At 35.0% G+C, this 19,670-nt stretch overlaps 1 protein-coding gene across 1 annotated transcript in view; it reads left to right on the top strand.

Moving 5' to 3' along the window:
- Positions 1-19,670, top strand: part of LPCAT2 (lysophosphatidylcholine acyltransferase 2) — an 80,408-nt gene that overhangs the window by 37,408 nt on the left and 23,330 nt on the right. Inside the window, exons 9-11 of the mRNA XM_004455053.5 lie at positions 9,008-9,090; positions 11,648-11,773; positions 13,768-13,921. Of these exons, the coding sequence (XP_004455110.1) occupies positions 9,008-9,090; positions 11,648-11,773; positions 13,768-13,921 (363 nt within the window). The remainder of the gene's footprint in view (positions 1-9,007; positions 9,091-11,647; positions 11,774-13,767; positions 13,922-19,670) is intronic.

Here is a 19,670-nt window from a genome sequence, read left to right as displayed (position 1 = left end):
GCCCAGGAATGGCGCCGCCCACACTTCCTGTGCCGCTGACGAGAGAAGCGGACAAAGAAACAAAAAGCAGACAAAGAAACAAGACGCAACAAATAGACACCAAGAACAGACAACCAGGGGAGGGGGGGAAATTAAATAAATAAATAAATCTTTAAAAAAAAAAAAAAAAAGAAAGAGATAAAATCAAAGAACTAACTGAACAAATGGAGAAATTAGTGAAAGAACAGCAAACCAATCCCAAAGCAAGAGAAAGAAAGAAAGAACAAAGATTAGAGCAGAAATAAATGAAATTGAGAACAACAACAACAACATAAAACAGAGAAAATCAACAAAACCAAAAGCTGGCTCTTTGAGAAGATCAATAAAATCAACAAACCTTATCAAGACTAACAAAGAAGAGAGAAGATGAAAATAAATAAAATCAGGAATTGGGGGAGGGGGCATTATGACTAACCCCACAGAAATAAAAAGAATCGTAAGAGGATATCATGAGAAACTCTATGCCAACAAATTAGACAGCCTAGATGAAATGGACAAATTCCTTGAAATGCATAACCAATATACATTGACTCCACAAGAAATACAGGAACTCAACAAACCAATCAGGAGCAAAGAGATTGAATCAGTCATCAAAAATCTTCCAAGAAAGCTAAATCCAGAGCCAGATGGCCTCACAGGTGAGTTCTACCAAACATTTCAGAAGAATTAATACTTATCCTGTTTAAACTCTTCCAACAAATTGAAAAGGAGGGAAAATTACCCAACCCATTTATGAAGCCATTATTACCCTAATACCAAAACCAGATAAAGATAACACAATAAAGAAAATTGCAGACCACTCTTTCTAATGAACATAGACGTAAAAATTCTCAACAAAATACTTGCAAATAGAATCAAGCAGCATATGAAAACTTTATGGATCATGATTATTTGGGTTTTATTCCTGGTATGCAAGGGTAGTTCAACATAAGAAGATCAATTAAAGTAATACACCACATTAACAAATTAAAGGGGAAAAGACCACATGATCATCTAGATTAGGGGTTCTTAACAAGGGGCCCATGAGCCTGAATTGAAATAAAAAAAAATTATTATTGTGGGGATGTGTTTGTGTGTGTGTGATATATTTATTAAATAACACAGCGTAGTGTAGACTTAGTAAGGGGTCTGTGGTTTTCATCTGTCAAAGAGGTCTGTGAAACGAAAAAGGCTAAGAACCCTGGATCTAGATTGATGGAAAAAAGGTATTTGACAAAATCCAGCATCCTTTCTTGATTAAAAAACACTTCAAAAGATAGATATAGAAGGAATGTTCCTTAACATAATAAAGGACGTATATGAAAATTCCACAGCCAACATCATACTCAATGGGGAGAGTTGGAAAGATTTCCCTCTAAGATCAAGAATGAGGCAAAGATGCCCACTGTCACCACTTTTATTCAACATTGTGCTAGAAGTTATAGCTAGAGCAAGAAAGAGAAATAAAAGTTATCCACATTGGAAAAGAGGAAGTAAAATCTCACTATTCACAGATGACATGATCCTATATTTAGAAAATCCCAAAATAACTACAACAAAGCTACTTGAGCTAATAAATGAATTCAGCAAACTGGCAGGATTCAAGATCAACACATGAAAATCAGTAATGTTTCTATACACTATTAATGAGCAAGCTGAGGAGGAAATCAGGGGAAAAATCTATTTACAATGAAACAAAAAGTCTCAAATATTTAGGAATTAGTTTAACAAAGGATGTAAAGAATCTATATTTAGAAAACTACAAAACTCTGCTAAAAGAAACCAAAGAAGACCTAAACTAATGGAAAGACAGTCCGTGTTCATGGATTGGAAGAATAAACACAACGAGTATGTCAGTTTTACCCAAACTGATTTATAGATTCAATGCAATACCAATACAATTCCAACAACATACTTTATAGAAATAGAAAAGTCAGTTACCAAATTTTTAGAAGGTAAAAGGATCCCGAAAAGCCAAAAATATCCTAAAAAAGAAGAGTGAAGTTGGAGGACTCACCTTCCCTGGCCTTGAAGTATATTATAATGCTACAGTGGTCAAAACAGCATAGTATTGACAAGGACAGATAAATTGATCAATGGACTCAGATTGATAGTTTAGAAATAGACCCTCACTTCTATGATTAACTGATTTTCAATAAAGCTATCAAGTCCACTTTTTTGGGGACAGAACAGTCTCTTCAACAAATGATACTGGGAGAACTGGATATCTATAACCAAAAGAATGAAAGAGGACCCCTACTTCACTTAATTTTGAAAATTTGTATGAGTATCATGGATTAGTTTTCTCAAATACTGTGTCTCATTGGGGGCTTTGATATATTCCTTTGCTTTGGCCATTTCTTCCATTCTCTTAGTATAACTTGTAATTTTTGTTGATGTATAGGCATCTGATTATGATGGTGAGTTTACACTGATGCTCAATTTCTCTCTCTTTTGTAAGGATTTAGCAGCGGGATGCTGTGTTACTGCCAAACTTTGATTCTTGGTTCAACCCCTTCTAGATTTTTAGGCCCCGTTAGTTGCTCAGATCTGTATCCTGGACCCAAAAATGGGTTGTAGACCTGCTTCTGAGGGCCTTGGAGAGGTGACTGAAGGCTGGAAAAAGCCTTTCTTGCTTTTTCACTTTTAATTTTCCCACATGCACTTCCTTGGTTGGCCAGCAGATGGCGCACTTAGGTCTCTGGGTACAAAGCCTAAAAGGCGTTCTTAGATACAACACGGTGGATATTAATGTGACAGAAGACCCTGCCTGGAGGCTCTGAGCCTCATAATTCAGACTTTCTCTGAGGCTGTTGTCCAACCTTTGCTGGCAGCCTCCTCCCTTTTTCTGGGTAGGAAATAATTCCACTCCCCTCTGTGTGCTCAACAACCAGTTCTGGTCAGTAGTGAGGGTGATTGAGAGGGTGGGATCTCTTTAGTCCTGTGCTAGATCCCAGGGTAAACAATGGCACTTGCTTTTGAAAAGGTTATATCCTTGGCTCTTGAGTCTGCAAAATACAGTAAGTTCCAAATCTCATGACCTTTGTAATTATCTTCTGGCAGCCTTGAGGAATGATGAGGATATGTGTCTACAGAATGTTTCTACCGATAGTTTACTCTTTGAATCATATTGTGGCATAGTAGGTGTGTTTAAAGCTTCTTTTGTCATCAGTTTTACCAGCCAGCACCTTCATAAGAACATCTTTATAAACATATGGCTTAGGGTCATAAGGAATAAGATGGTTAGTAGAAAATATCCCCAAATATGCCATATGTAAAAGCCCACTAGTTTTTTTCAAGAGAGAGAATACATGTTAAGTCAGATCTATAGCATTATGTGGGCAGCAGCTAGTTTATGAATGGAAACATGGCTCCCACATTGACTGTACAGTTTCCTTCTTCTCAGGTTATATCTCATTTACATTCAAAACATGTTGATTTTAAAAGCCATCTAACATATTATGTATACATAAAAATGATTTATCTGCATGTATGTAGAAATATTTTGCTTTAGGAAAATTTCTTTGCAAAACTTTCAGTGTACATATAATGGGGAGCATTAGGCCTAAAATACTTAATGGAGGGCAATAGAAGGGGAGTTTATTTTTCATTCAGAAAACAAGAATTTCTGAGTTAGGAAATGTTTGTAATTAATAATTAGTGCTATGATCATCATCTATAGACCTGTTTCATGTTTAAAATCTCCAAAGAGTTAATTACATAGGGAAAGTTCAAGTACATTTATATAGTTTATTTAAATATCCAAATATACTAAAATAATTTGTAATTTTAATCAAAAAGGGCCTTTTAGAAAATCTCTGTCACACCAATACACACATATATACTTGTTCTAACAAAAATAATTTCTTCTGAAACTTTGTAGAATTCTAGGCTTTATAGGTAGCAGTAGAGAAATGGAGTATTATAAAAAAAAATATTTGTTGGGGTTTTTACTCCAATTGTGCCACTACGTACCAGTATATACTTTAGCAAATTATTTAAACCTAAGCCTATTGTTTTCTCACCATTAAAATGGGAGCTAATAGCACCTATTTATAAGGTTGTAAGGGTTTAATAAGCTTACATATGTGCTGGCACATGGTAAGTGTTTCACTAAACATTAACTTTCATTTGCCATGTCATCTAGATGTTTCTGTTCTTTTTAGAAAGGAAGCAGGAAATGCTGTTCACAAATATCTTCCTTTTGTGTTTTCTCTCTTTGAAGATTGAAAAGAAGAGTAATGGAAAGAACTAGAACATACATTTGTTAAGGTTGACCCTTTAAAATCCTTTTTTGTTACTAGGAAAAATAAGAAGATATTAATTGTGGTATCATTACTCTTGTCTTCCTTCTTCTCAGCATCATTAATTTAGCAGAAAGTAATGTGCTTGATGTGGTCAGGAAACAACGAATAAACCAGTTTTACTGGTGCTGAGCTTTCTTGTCTAGGACCAGTCCTGGATAGCCTTAAATAACAGGCTGAAGAATTTTGACTTTATCCTATAGACAGTTGATGGTCCAAGAGGAGTTCGGAGGCTGTGGGACCAAAACCACAGATGAGGTATTAGTCTGGAAACACATCAGTTAGTCTCCTCATCTGTGACAAGATGGTGCAGAGTAGATTCAGAGAATATTTTTTGTGGGGAGGGGAATGGAACAGTGGCTTCAGGCTCAGATGCAATGGAGAAGGAAATTGAAGAAGTTCACATAGGTTGACTTCTTACAGGAGTTGAAAGTGAAGTGCCATTGGGCCAGGGAGAAAGAGATTAAAGTGTGATTGCATTTGAGAAGTATGGAAAAGTATTCAAAATCCTACAATATGATGGCAGCAGGCCACTGAGAAAAAAAACTGCCAGGCAACCATGAGGTTCAATTGGAGTTGGGTAACATGATCCTCTCCTATCACATAGACAGGAAAGAAATAGACTCAATGTTAAGATCACACATTTGGACATACCTGCATGTGTTAAAAAGAGAAAAGGAGAACTTAAGGCAGAACAAAACTAAGGAAAAAAAACTTGTTATATTTGGGAGCAGTATGATCACCTTGGGAAAATAAAATAATTTTCAAGCAGCTGTGAGCCATTCATGAAAGTTAGCATGAATTTGAGGTAGCCTCAATCAGTGGGGTTTTGTAACTTTCCTTAACATTGCTCTGTGGTCTCTTCTGGCAGCATCAGCCGGAGTGACCAAGGATTTGTAATTGGCATTGTGAAGGCAGCAAAAGTAAGAAATTCTAGGTGACTTAGACAGGCCATATGGAAACGTCTGACGCTGAAGTCCAGTGTAGGTAGCAGGCAGATGATACCAGAAGGAAGGGGATAAAGAGGGACCATAGGTCCTGAAGGTAGACACTAGGATCTCACAGTCTCTGCTAGGTTAGGGGAGAAGTATACGCTAGTGGATAACGAGACGAAACTGAATGGAAAACTTGTGGTATGTTTGTTTCTGTGTCTGAGGTGGACTTGAGACTGTCTGTAGTCAGGTGAAGTGATTAGGAAATCAGGATGGCAGGTAGTCATCAGTGTGGCTATGGAGGGAAAAGAGAGAAGATGAAGGGTGGACAGGAAAACATGAGATCCTGAAATCACTGGGAAATTTAGATACATGTTTAAGGACAGTAATAGATAATGGCAATCATGTTCCCCCCTCTTTAATTTATTTTCCTCACCAAATAAAGGGCATGTTCATACTGTGAGCCTTGAATGACTTCATACAAAATGGAAATGCAATGTAGAGGGCAAAGCCTTATTCTAGGAGAGGTGACTTTTTATTAGAATTTCCATTGAAATGATTTGCAGGAGGCATGGGGGGCTCTGAGAACTGTGAGTGTTATTTCCAGACTTTTAATTATTTTGTACTCTCAGTGGAATTTTTTGCCCAAGAACAAAATGCCATGCCAATATGAGCGTTATTAAAAATCATTTCATGGAAAATATTACCTGCACTGATAGGAACCAAAGCCGTAGTTCATTGTATTATGTTTACTTAACAGTGTAACAGCAATTTATTTTTGAGGTTTTTTTCTGTATCCACTTTTATGACCTACAAATCAAGTGTATTATAAATGGCCATTTGGCTTTTTTTTTTTTAAATGAGGAATTATATGGCAATTTAAAACTTTAATCCCTTATACTGTTTTTGCTGGAGATTTTATGACTATTTGATTTTACCTTAATATTTTCTTCTTTGGGTTTCCTACTAAGCAATATAAGAGCTTTTTACCAGACCGGGATGAAGGAAATGTTTGGAAATATTTATTTGTAAAGATCATTTATGTGCAAAGATTGTTTTTTTGTTCTGGAAATGTAAGTGATGTGGGGACCTCTGGTGGCTTAGTTTATTTTTCTATCTTAAAGAATAACTGGATGCTAAATTGAAAGCCAGACACTGAATTCTAGCTGGAAAAGTCCTTAGAGATCAACTAGTCAAACTTCCTCATTTGATGGAAGAGGGAGCTGAAGCTCATAAAATTTTAATGACTTTTCCAGGATCTCACAGCAGTGCTAAGGCAAAAACTATAGCCTTGGTGCTCTTTCCACAACATGGCACTGCTCCCTTGGAGAAGAAGTTAATAAATGTGAAAAGTAAAATGACATATATCCCCTTAGTCTGTAATTCCTATCCATTTTATCTTTGAAATGTTACTTGTATCCATGCTGTCCTCTTCATCCTCATTTGCTGTATTCATGGTCTTGCTGACTCTTATAGGGCAATTGCAGTAGCTTCCAGGGGTTCTCTCTGCTCTTATCAGCTTACTCTTCTTTGCATCCACTCCCCACCACTGAAGTTACTGCTGAAAAACTTGGACCTGATCATGTTACTCCCATACCTAAACTTCTTATCTGAGTCACCATTGTGGGTAGGCCTCTTGACGTGATTAACAAGATTTGAAACCAGGTCCATATGAATCCAAAAGTATTGTGTTTTTTAAAATTGAAGTGTATCATTCATACATGAACATACATAATAAGTATATAGTAAAAGTTGTGAACTTATAAAATAAACATGCATAACATTATACAGGGGTCCTATACATCACCCCACCACCAATACCTTGCATTGTTGTGAAACATTTGTTACAAACTATGCAAGAGCATTGTTAAAATATTGCTACTAACTATAGTCTGTATCTTACATTTGATGTATTTTCCCCCAACCCACCTATTATTTTTTAAAATATATTTTTATTATAGAGGTTGTGAACTTAAAAAACAATCATATACATGTGTAGAATTCCCGTACAACACCCTTTCACCAGCACACCACACCATGGTGGAATATTTCTTACAGATTATGAGATAATATCATCAGACTATTATGACCAACCATGGTCCATAGCATGCGTTTGGCACACTCCAAAAGTGGTTTTTAATAAAAATCTTTCATTTTCTTTCACATTGTGGCACCACCCCTTGTTTGTGGCCTTGGCTATATTGTTTAATCTCTTCAAGCTTTTCGAGCCAGATTGGCCATCTATTAAGTGGAAATGGTACTACCTTCCTCAAGGAATTGTTGAGAGAATTAATGAGATAAAGCCCTTAATATAAAGTACTCAATAGAGTGTTGCTTAGTAGATGATAGCTATTATCAGTGGACTTAACTCGCTATAACGTAAATTCTGTGTTCCTAAGTCTTTCTGCCCCACTGCATGGAAACTTCTTGAGGGCAGGTACCATTCACTGTATTGTCTTCAGGGCTCAGGACAGTGCCTGGCACATAACAGGTGCTTGAGCAATATTTGTGGAATGAAACTGAGTCATGAGACCTTGGGCAAATCATTGAATTCTTGTGAACTTCAATGCCTTATGATTAAAATTGGGAGGGATTAGTGAAATGAAATTACACATGTAAAGCACCTAGCATGGTACCTGGTTCATAGTTACAATTCAATAAATGGTAGCTATTGGTGAAATCATATTTACTCTTAAAAATCAAGATCAGGCATGTTAGCTCTTCTGAAAGCTTTTCTTGGCTACTTTTTCCCCTGACTCCTAGCAAAATTAATCATTCTTTCCCCTCACTCTCATATTCCAGGAAGGATAGTTTAGTTGGGGAGCAAAGATTTTAAAAACTGACAGACCTTTGGCTGAACCTTGGCCGTGTGAACTGTATAACTGAAGGAGTTCATTATGTTTCTGTAATTGGGGATAATGAAGGTAGTGATAATTAGCACACGGGGTTATCCATGTGTTGATCTCTTCCATTAAAATATGATCTCCTTTAGAGAAGGAATGGGGTCTTTTAAACTTTGCTATCATGGAACTTGAAAAGATGTAATGACTTGAAAATAGCATCAAAACCACGTTAATGTTAGAAAACTATAAATAAAAACAAGGACAGTACAAATGAGGCATCATGAGGCATCACTTGAATATCAAATGCAGAGAAAATAAAATTAAATATGATAAAGCAAAAACTGATGTTAAGCCAAAGCTAGAAAGCCAATACCAAGGTTAAAAAAAATGAAAGCAAAAGAAATGACAAAATTTAAAGTTTTTTCAAATGATTTTTTTAAATGTGGTTGACATTAGGAAGGATAGAGAAGATAAATTATAAAAGGTAAAAAAAATAAAAAGACAACAGTGTTTTCACGAAAGGCAGTAGGGGGTGGTAGCCAATGCAGCTCTGAGAGTAAGAATCTTAGTAGCTACAGCTTTACAACCTCAAAAATTCCTCCACAGACATAGCCTCATTTCATCTTCCCAACAACCAAGGGAAATAGCCCATGAGAGCTCTCTTTATATAGAGAGTTGAGAAGACAGTTCCCAAAATTTAAATGACATACTAGTTATCACACAGAAAGAGCCAAGATTTTGATACAGATGTCCTGAGTACAAGCTCAGAGTTTTTTCGATTACATCATGTAACCCATGCTCTAGAAAGATAGAGGATTTAATACAAAGATTAATAGTTTGAAATTAATTTATTTAACACTTAATGCTTTAGGCCTAAGGATAGTTATGGAAAGGTATATTTGTCTTTCAGTTTATGCCTGTTCAAGTACCTAATGATGAAGAAAAAAACGATCCTGTCCTTTTTGCCAGTAGAGTCCGGAGTTTTATGGCAGAGTAAGTGTCTATATGTAATTATGATCAGTAAATAATTTAATTACTGGTAAATGGCATTTAACATAGTTTTAATGCTTTCTTCTGGGAGCTACATTCTGCAACTCATTTTGGTAAGTAAAATAGAGTGCCCAGAGACAATTTATAAATATTTTCCTCATCTGCAGCCAGGAGGCTACAATACAATTTTGCCAGGAGGTACAATAACCTGAAGAAATAAGGCAGTGCCTTCCACAAGGTGAATTCTCCCAGGCTGGCCACTCACTGTTAGCCACAGCCTTGTCAGGGTCTCAATGGTTTCTGCCATGACCAACCTTCTCTCCCCTCATTTGTGATGGAGAAGTCTGAGGCTGGGTGTTTCATTGACATTAACATTGTAGCACCAAGAAGGAGAAAGCCTGCAAGGGAAAAGATGCATAGAAAAAGGAAAAAATTGCCCCCATTATGGAATGGGTGTAATTTGGGATTTAGAACCTGTACAACCAAAAGCAAATATTTGCCTGCAATTAAGGGAGCTTTAATCAGCCACTTTTCTGACTAGATAAATCATCCTCTGCCTTGTAATAAAAGAATGTGTTATACTATAACTGCCACCCAGGAATCTCAGAACCCTCCTGGGATGCAGTCTCTCCCCAGGTACTGCCTCTCTCCATCATTCTCAGTATTAGGTTTTGAGCTAATGGGCCAGCAGTATTTATTCTCTTAGTAAAAATTCAATGAGAACTCTGAATTTAAGGTCATGGAGCATGGCTTTATAGCAAAATTGATGTAGGTAGGTAGGTAGGTAGGTAGGTAGATACAGATATCACAGAAGAATAACCTTTTTTCAGAAAAGAATAAATGTTTAAGTGCTCAGCAAAAAAAGCTTAAGTGTATAGCAACTGCTTTAGGCTGCTATGTGTATATGGGTAATAGATATGCTGGTTTTATCTAGTTTCTAGACCAGCTATAAAATTTGCTTTTACATTGTTTTATCTTTCTTCCTTATATCATCATACCTGCTTATATCCAAAAGTTAGGAATTAAGGTGTTTGAAACCAAGAGATTTTACATCAGTTATGTCAGCTTCCCAAAATGTTCCTAAAAACACAGAAAAAAATTATTTAGGCAGTCTTTCTCTGAATTTGGAGGAATAAATTATAAGGGCCTTGGATAAAGTGTAAAAAAGACATTTATTAGCTATACATTCTTGGACAACTTTCCAAGGCACCCTTTCCTGTGTCAAATGGGAAAATAGGTCTTGCCTGGTCTTTTTCATAGTTTTGGTTATTATGAGACTCAAGTAGGAAAATACATGACAAAAGCATTTTGAAAATGGTGAAGTGCAAAGTAGATATAAGATAGTGGTGGTACATCTACTAATAAATATTTTTTAAGTGCTTAGTATATCCTAAGTACTGTGCTGGTCTCTTTACTGGTGTCATCTGACATACTCCTCAAAACAACTCTATGAGGTAAGGGCGGAAACTGAGACTACGAGTGGTAAGTAATTTGCCCCAAATCATACTAGGTATTAGTGTCTAGGCTGGGACTCAAATCCACATTTCCTGTTCCCAAACCCAAGCTCTTAATTCCTGAAATAATTTAAATTTTATTTCCATCTTATATATAATATTCTTACATGAAAGTGTTTATTAATCAAAATTGCCTAATTGTGGAAAAAATATTTCATCCTGATTACATTCATTTGAAATTTAATGTTCCAAGAATGATTTAACAAAATCAAATATAGTCGAAGACATAATTTTATGATTTTTACTGAATATTTGTGAACCATAATATAGTGAAGAGGGATGTTCTGCATACCCTTTCTTCTCAGTACTCAGTTCTTATTTAAAAATATATTTTCAAATCTAGTTCCCTAACACTGGTCTCTGAGCAAGAAGGAGATAGTAGAGATTATGCTCTCTTTTAAGGATGGAAGATATTTAGGTTTGGAAGAAATGTTAGCCTATAATCAGTTCTCTTCAATATTTTCAGAAGATTGTTTTGTAGCAAGAAGGTGATCTCCATTTTTAAAAGATGATAAGATGCATATGGCTAGAGCTTTGTATAGATTGATCACTCTTAATATGTACAAACACTACTTATCTGTTTACACAGTGCTTCCTTATGCATTCTTATTCTGTCCTTACAGTAACCAGTAGAGCAAGTAGAGTAGGCATTATTCCTATGTACAGATGAGAAAATGGAGGCTTAGGTTAAGTGCCACAGGGTCCACAGGTTTTTAAAAAAGTCCTTTGGGACTTGAACCTAAGTGTAATAATTACTTTCTGTGAGATGCAAATGAACTATTATTGTTCTAGGTAAAATACAAAATGAAAATGATTAACTGCACAGAAGCATGCAAACATAAGGAGGTTAACTCAGGGTATAATAAGTTAGGGAAGAAGTAGAGAAATAAGACTCTTCGGCAAGAAAAAATAGGGCTACTTGTTTAAAAAGTATTAATAGTTAATCCTTTCCATTTGCTGTGGCTTGTTGACCAATTCAGGCCTCATGAAAAGCCATTACCTTTTTTTTAAAAATTGGATTTCAGTTTGCATTTTAATACTTTTAGTGCTCTGGGAATACCAGTAACAGATCATACCTATGAAGACTGCAGATTGATGATTTCAGCAGGACAACTAACATTGCCTATGGAAGCGGGGTTAGTGGAATTTACTAAAATTAGCCGGAAATTGAAGTAAGTATATTTTAAAACATTACACTTTCATAAAGATGTTTATTCTCACTTGCTTTATTAATGCTTTACTTTAGGACCCATGTGGCATTTTCTAGGGAAGCCAGGGCTAGGAATTTATTTCCCATTTAGTTCATCTAGTTTCATTTTCTCAGGGAAGTTAACTTAAAGATAAGTGTTTGGTCACAGGAGGAGACCAGGAAAGTAAATGTGGATCAGCACAGGTTCCCCTATTTTTAGAAATGGCTCAGAGGAATGAGTCAGTCCTGCCATCTTTTGAGAAGGATACCTTAAGAAGAAGGTGCTGCCATATAGTGGTCAGAACTTCACATATGAAATATGAATTGACTTTTAGAATAACAGTTCTAACCATCAGTGAATTTTAAAAACTTCCTAGACCTACCCTTTACCCCCGTACACCTAATTTAAAAAAAAAACAACTATTCTTTTGTGTTTTTAAGATCTTAAGCCATATATAATATTCCTTTGCACTATCTAGTACAAAAGGTATAACCCTCAAGCTTTCCTCTTACTACAGTTCATTCTATTTTGACCCTATTAGGGACTTGTGCAATTTATAGGACTTAATAGGCCTTGGATTCCTCTGTAGGAAGAAGCCCAACAGAATCAGTTACTATATCAAAGTTCAATATTAATAGGTAATACATATTTTCTAGATAGCAAAAATGTTTCACTTATTGTTTTGATGTTATGCTCACAATATTTCTTTAGATTTGAATGTTTAGATAGTGTTAAATAAAAACAAATCCTGACATGGTAAGGAGAGATTTTATTTGAAAGGATTATTTTAAAAGGGAAAGGACTATTGCAACAGAGGGAAGTGACTGGTGCAATAGGAAAAACGCTCTGACTATAAGATCTGCAAACATGTCAAGAGTTAAGCAAAAAGTGTGTCAAGAGTTAACCAAAAAGGGTTTTTCTTTTACAGAGAGGGAGGAACTAGCTGTAAGGAAGTGGGAAGAATGGTTAGCATGAACAGATAGTAGATCTAAGAATATTTTACACTGAGGTCAGCCTAATTCTGGGAGGAACACTTAAAGTGAAACTATATGCTAGTTCAGGCTTAGGGTAGACCAAAGTTTAAGGGAATGGGAGGAGGAGAAAATCTTAACCAAAGTTTGATTAACAACCATTTTGTTCCAGTAGATGAGTGGGTACAAGTAATTCAGCTAATCATTTATGAGACAAAAAATGGGAATGTGGAGGGTCTGTGTCCAGCCATGTCCTAGATAAACAAGGAGGGCATCTGTGAGTTTTATCTGTTATATGGGGAAGAGGGATTCTTTATAATAAGAGGCTTTCAGAAACACAAAGGATAGAGGGATTTCTTAAACTTTGCTGTTTTCCAGAAACACAAGTCTTGAGTAAAATCCAACATTGTCAATAGACATTGAAATTGGTTACAGAAAAATTATGTGTTAGGTCACCTGTTTGATTCTTCAAGGCAAAAACAGAATGTGATATTAACTTCAGTGTCTTTTCCAGTGTTTTATCATCCTGATTTTTCCTATAACTAATATTGGGGGCAGTGCATATAGCCTAATGAATCACTCTAATACAACATTTTGTGAAATGTGAATTCTGACTTTATCATAAGCCTGAAAATTCCTTGGAAGCCAGAATTGTCATTTATTTTATAACAACTCAATAAGTACTATTGACTCACTAAGTAATGTTTGGATTAAAATTAGCTTTCTTATTTTCTTCTAAGAAGTCATTTAGTATTCTACTACATTGCTTTTCTGCTCAGTTACTTTTTTTCAGATATTTGGGATAATTATCAGTTAATCAGTTATGCTAATATCCTTTTAAAATTAAATGTCTGCATTCATGTTGGATATGTACCTTAAATTACCTATTTTATTCTCCTTTTCAAATTTGACATTTTCCCTTAGATACTTTAATAAAACAGTGTTCATATAAGTCCATGTGAAATGTAAAGGGTTGATAACATCTTTTTATAATCCTTTGTTTAGATTAGATTGGGATGGTATTCGTAAGCATTTGGATGAATATGCAGCTATTGCAAGTTCCTCAAAAGGAGGAAGAATTGGAATTGAAGAATTTGCCGAGTATTTAAAGTTGCCTGTTTCAGATGTGTTGAGACAACTTTTTGCACTCTTTGATAGGGTATGTTAAAACTTAAAATTTGACATGTAAGTATTTTTGCTTTATCAGTTCCCAAAGACCACTAATCAATTGCATTTCATAAACTTATTAGGGCAGTGTAAGAAGAAGCAAAACTGGGTTTAACTGCATAGTTTTGCTTATTATTGTTATTATAATAAATTATATATGTGTGTATTACAATATTTATGATAGTGTCTATTTCTTTTAAACACCAAGTCATAATTAAATTGTATGACCATAAAAGCACATTTGTAGTATGGAATTGGGAAAGCTTACTTATACACTGTATAAACATATACATTGATGACTAGGGGTCTAGTACCAGCCTGTTCTCAAGGATTCTGGACTTCCTCCAAAATGTATGAAGACTAAAAAGGTTTATTTTCAAAATGACCTTTAAGAAAAAAAATTTTGATTGAAATTTGGCCACTTACCATTATATTGAGGGTACAGTTTGCTGTTTATAAATGTGCAAGTACTTGCAGTTAGAAAATTTGAATTGTCAAAAAGTTTCCTTAGGAAAAATGTGGCAAAGTTTCAAATTCTCTATTTTTTTAAAAATTTGTTTCTTAATAAATGAAATTGAGAGTAAAATTCACTCTTCTGGTTACAGTTCTTTAGTTCTGAAAAATGCGTAGAGTCATGTAACTACCAACACTTTCAAGATGTGAGACAATTCCAAAAACAATTTCCTGTGCTATACCTCTGTAGTCATTCCCTTCCCTACCCTTAACCCCTGGCAGTCACTAATCTGTTCTCTGTCCCTATAGTTTAGTTTTTACCAGAATGTCACAAACTTGGATTCATACACTATGTATTCTCTTGAGTCTGGCTTCTTTCATTTAGCTTAATGTATATGAAATTCAGCCATGTTGTTGCATCTATCAGTACTTTGTTCCTTTTTATTACAGAGTAGTATTCTATTATATGGGTGTACCATAGTTCATTTATCTGTTCTCCGGTTGAGGAATATTTGGTTTGTTTCCAATTTGAGACAATTATGAATATACCTGTTTTAATAATTCATACGTAGGTTTTTTGATGTGGATGTAGGTTTTCATTTCACTTAGGCAAGTATCTTAGGAGTATAACTGCTGCGCTGTAATTTGGATAATGTCCAATTTATAGGTGTTTTTTTAATGAATTATGTTTTGGTGCTGTAAGAACTCTTTGCCTACTCCAAGGTCATAAAGATTTTCTTCTAAATGTTTTATAGTTTTAAGTTTACATTTAGGTCTATGATCCTTATTGAGCTAATTTTTGAATAGCATGTGAGGTATCAGTCAAGGTTGTTTGTTTTTGTTTTTGTTTTGTATATGGTTGTCTGATTATTCCAGTACCACATGTTGAAAAAACGATCCTTTCTTCACTTAATTGTCTTTGCACCTTAGTTACAAATCAATTGAACCTCTGAATTGTTCACTTTAAAATGATTAATTTTGCTGTGTGAATTTCACCTCAATAATTATTTTAAAAAGTTATGCATAGCTGTATTAAAAAGAAAAATATTCATTTGACCATATTTGGTCATTGATCAATTGTTCATTGATCTATTTTCTTTTCTTTCACTAGGACCACACTATTTTCATTACTGTAGCTTTATTGCAAGTCTTGTAATCAGAGAGTATGTATCCTCTTTGTTTTTCCTTTTCAAAATTGATTTGGCTATTCTAGTTCTTTTCCCTTTCCATAAAAATTTTAGAATTATCTTGATAAATTTTAGAATTATCTTGAAAAAATTCTGGTGGGATATTGATTGATATTGCATTGATTCTGTAGTTCAAATTAGAGGGAACTGACATCTTAACAATATTGATTCTTCTACTACACAAACACAATATATCTCTTCATTTCTTTAGATATATTTGGATTCTTTCATAAATGTTTTGTTGTTTTTAGCATACAGATCCTGCATGTATCTTGTTAGATTTATACCTGAATATTCCAATGTTTTGTTGGTGCTTTTGTAAATACTATTGTTTTTAAATTTCCAGTTCTAATTGTTTCTTGCTAGTATGCAGAAATAAAATAGATTTTTGTATATTAACCTTAGATTCTGTGATCTTGCTAAATTCATTTATTTGTTCTAGAAACCTTTTTTATAGATTCCATGGCCTTTTATATGTAGATAATATGTCATCTATGAAGAGAGACCATTTTATTTCTTCCTTTCCAACTTGTAAACCCTTTCTTTCTTTTTCTTGCCTTATTGCACCAACAAAGACTTCCAGTACAATGATGAATAGGAGTGTTGAGACCTGAGATTCATGCCTTGTTTCTGGTTTTAAGGAAAAGCATTCAGTCTTCTCCCATTAACTGTGATATTAGCTGTAATGTTTGTGTGTTTTTTTGTAGATACCCCTTATCAAGGTAAGGAAATTATCTTCTTTTCTTAGTTTGCTAGAGTTTTTGTCAAGCATGGATGTTGAATTTTGTCAAATGATCTTTCTACATATATTGATATGATTATGTGAATTTTCTTCTTTAGTCTGTTAAGATGGTTAATTACACTTTTAAAAAATTGTTATTCTAATAACATATATCACACAAAATTTCCCCAATTTAATGACTTTTATGTGAACAATGCAGTGATATTAATTACATTCACTATTTTGAACTACCAACACCACCATCCATTACCAAAACTTTTTTATCACCCCAAACAGAAACATTGTACCCATTAAACAATAACTCTCTTATCTATCTCTAGTACTTGCTTAATCTAGGTATTTCATATAAATAAAATCATATAATATTTGTCCTTTTGTGTCTTGCTTATTTCCCTCAATATGACGTTTTCAGAATTCATCCATGTTGTAATATCTTTCCTTTTTTTAGATGAATAATATTCCATTGTATGTATATACCACATTTTATCGTTTCATCTGTTGGTGAATCCTTTGGTTTGCTTCCACCTTTTGGCTACTGTAAATAAAACTGCTATGAATGATGATGTACAAATATCTGTTCAAGTCCCTGTTTTCCAAACTTTTGGGTATATACCTAGAAATGGAACTGCTGTTTCACATGGTAATGATATGTTTAACTTTCTGAGGAACCACCAAACTATTTTCCACAGTAGCTGCAGCATTTTACATTCACACCAGCAATACGTAAGGGTTCGTATTTCTCTGCATGTTACCAACATTTATTATTTTCCATTATTTAAATAACATTGGTTGGATTTTGTATGTTGAACTAGCCTTGCATTTCCAAGATAAACTCCAATTGGTCATAATGTATCATTCTTTTTATATGTTACTGGATTTTATTTCTAAAATTGTGTTGAGGATTCTTACATCTATATATTTATAAGAGATTTGTGCTGGCCTCATAAAATGAGTTGAGAAGTATTTCCTTCTATTTATGGAAAAGGACATTTTGCAAAGAAATTATAGTTTGTTGATAGAAACCAGGGCAGAGTTATTTTTTCCTTTTGTCCCAGTGCACACTTAGGGTCCTAATGACTTCTTCTGTAACCTCATAGATGAACTATTTTTTAACATGATGCTGTTAAGCAACCTTCTATATGTAACACCCAAGCTTCTCTTCTGGGCTTGCTTGCAACATAAAAATAATATTTCCTTGTCCATGAAGTGATAATGTATCACTTGAGTGGTACTACCATAAAGTATAATGAAGATTTAGGAGAAGGAAGAAGTAAATTGTTGGATATAAATGTGCAAGTTAGGGAATTAGACATGCCTCTTCACTTGTATTATTTGCTAGTCTTTTTGTAAGATTTATATAGCATCTTCTATGGCTCTAGAAACAATACAAGTGATCTTAAATAAAGTTTCTATAAACATGAATTTTTTGACAGGAAGGAGTATGGCAAGGACATACAAACAAGGACAGGAGATAAGGAAATGGGAAAGAACATGAAACAAGAACCAAGGAGGAAGTTGACAGCACATCTTAATCATTGTGCTCACCCAGATTTTTAATCAAAATTAAAAATAATATCCGTGGAGGTTGTCCTGTCCTTCAGGTGTCAAACTGTCATAGCTAGCAGTTACAGAATTGTTAAGATACCAGCTCTGTCTTTTGATGACTGATGATATCTGCCAACAATCCCATTGTTTCTAAGCACTGGTAAGTATAGGCAATTTGGGAGTTGGGAAGGAAGTATAAACCAAGGATTAAAATAGCTTCTCTGTGAAGAATTTTTCACAAAGTACAAACATGCATAGATTGCAGTCCCTCTGTCACATGATAAATACATTTGATTCCTGGACTAGGGCAATCTGAATCCCTATCTAGCTATGTTAACTCACTCTGCACTAGTGCAAGACAAATAGCTTCAGGCAGTAAGGAGACTGGTGAGCGTTCACAGCCAATTTGGTGTTTCACATTTCTGCATGGACTGCTTCATCTGCTCCCATATCATTTCTGAGTTTTCTCCACTTTGTATGGTGTAGCTTAGCTTGATATATAGACCATAAGCTGTTCTTTAAAGCACTTTTCTTTTCATCTCCAACATACTGACAAATAAAATAGTCTGGAAAATTAATGAGTAAAGCATTTGACCAATCTTCCTTCCCTTCCTTGCTTCCTTGCTTCCTTGCTTCCTTCCTTTCTCCCTTCTTCCCTCCCTCCCTGTCTTTGTTTTTCTGTCTTTTCACATTACATGTCTGCACCTGTGAAGAATTGCTTTTTGTGAGAAGCTGAATTGTGCAATTGTTGCCACACCCTGTATAAATGCTCGTTTCCACACTAGGCCAGTTTCACAGTCTTAAAGTGATTTAGCTGGGAAGTAGTTGATGGGAAAAGCAAAGAAATTCAGTAGCTTCAGTTTGTTTCTCTCAACATAGTTTATCTTGATCAACTTGATTGGGGTGGAGTGGGGAGGAAGGGTGGGAAACAAAGAGGGCGAGGTGTTCCTGTTGCTTTTTCAGTAGCAATAAATTCTTGCAGGGCAAACTGCTTCCATGAGTCCTACCCCTTTGCCCTTCCGACTTTATTCTCCTTTCCCCTTTTTTTCTTCTCCAGATATATCCCCCAAGTCTAATGTGGTTGGTATTTTGAAGGTGCAGGGAGGCCTGAATATTCTTCCACCATTCAGTTATTCTTTTTTCCAACCAACATTCTTGGCTAGGCTTCAAATACTTTATAATGGCTTTTCTCTCAATTTGTCATTAAAAAATACACTATCTATTCAGCTCCTCCTGACCTGTTCTTTTCTTTCTTTTTTTTTTTTAGGAGGTACCAGGGATTGATCCCAGGACCTCGTACGTGGGACACAGGCATTCAACCACTTGGGCTACATCTGCTCTCTAACATGTTCTTTTTGATTCTCAGGTATTTGACGACAGGTGATTTGAAGATCCAATAGAAATATTTCTTTCACATTCTAAAGCCTGGTATATGTCACTAGTTTGGAATAATTTTATTTGTAGAGGTCTCATGTCTTTGGAAATAAAAAGACTCTTTTCATCTTTGGATTTAATTTAGCATTTTTATTTTCATAAATGTGTACAGAACTCTAGATCACAGGTTAATTAAGGATTAGTCAAATGTCCAGATAAATTAGAGTTGAGGGATGAGGTGATGGTTTAAAACAGTGGTTTCTCAACATTTTTCATACTCATGATTCTGTTTGGTTGGGTTTTTTTTTGGGGGGGTGGGGGTAGGAGTTACCAGAGATTGAACCCAGGACTTGTACGTGGGAAGCAGGAACTCAACCACTTGAGCTACATCTGCTCCATGATTCTGTTTTAAAATACTAGATTTTTGCTGTCACACTTGA

The sequence above is a fragment of the Dasypus novemcinctus genome, chromosome 18, assembly GCF_030445035.2.
Source record: "Dasypus novemcinctus isolate mDasNov1 chromosome 18, mDasNov1.1.hap2, whole genome shotgun sequence".
In the NCBI taxonomy this organism is placed as follows: Eukaryota; Metazoa; Chordata; class Mammalia; order Cingulata; family Dasypodidae; genus Dasypus; species Dasypus novemcinctus.
The sequence above is the reverse complement of the archived record's forward strand: the minus strand, read 5'-3'. Positions and strand labels throughout refer to the sequence as shown.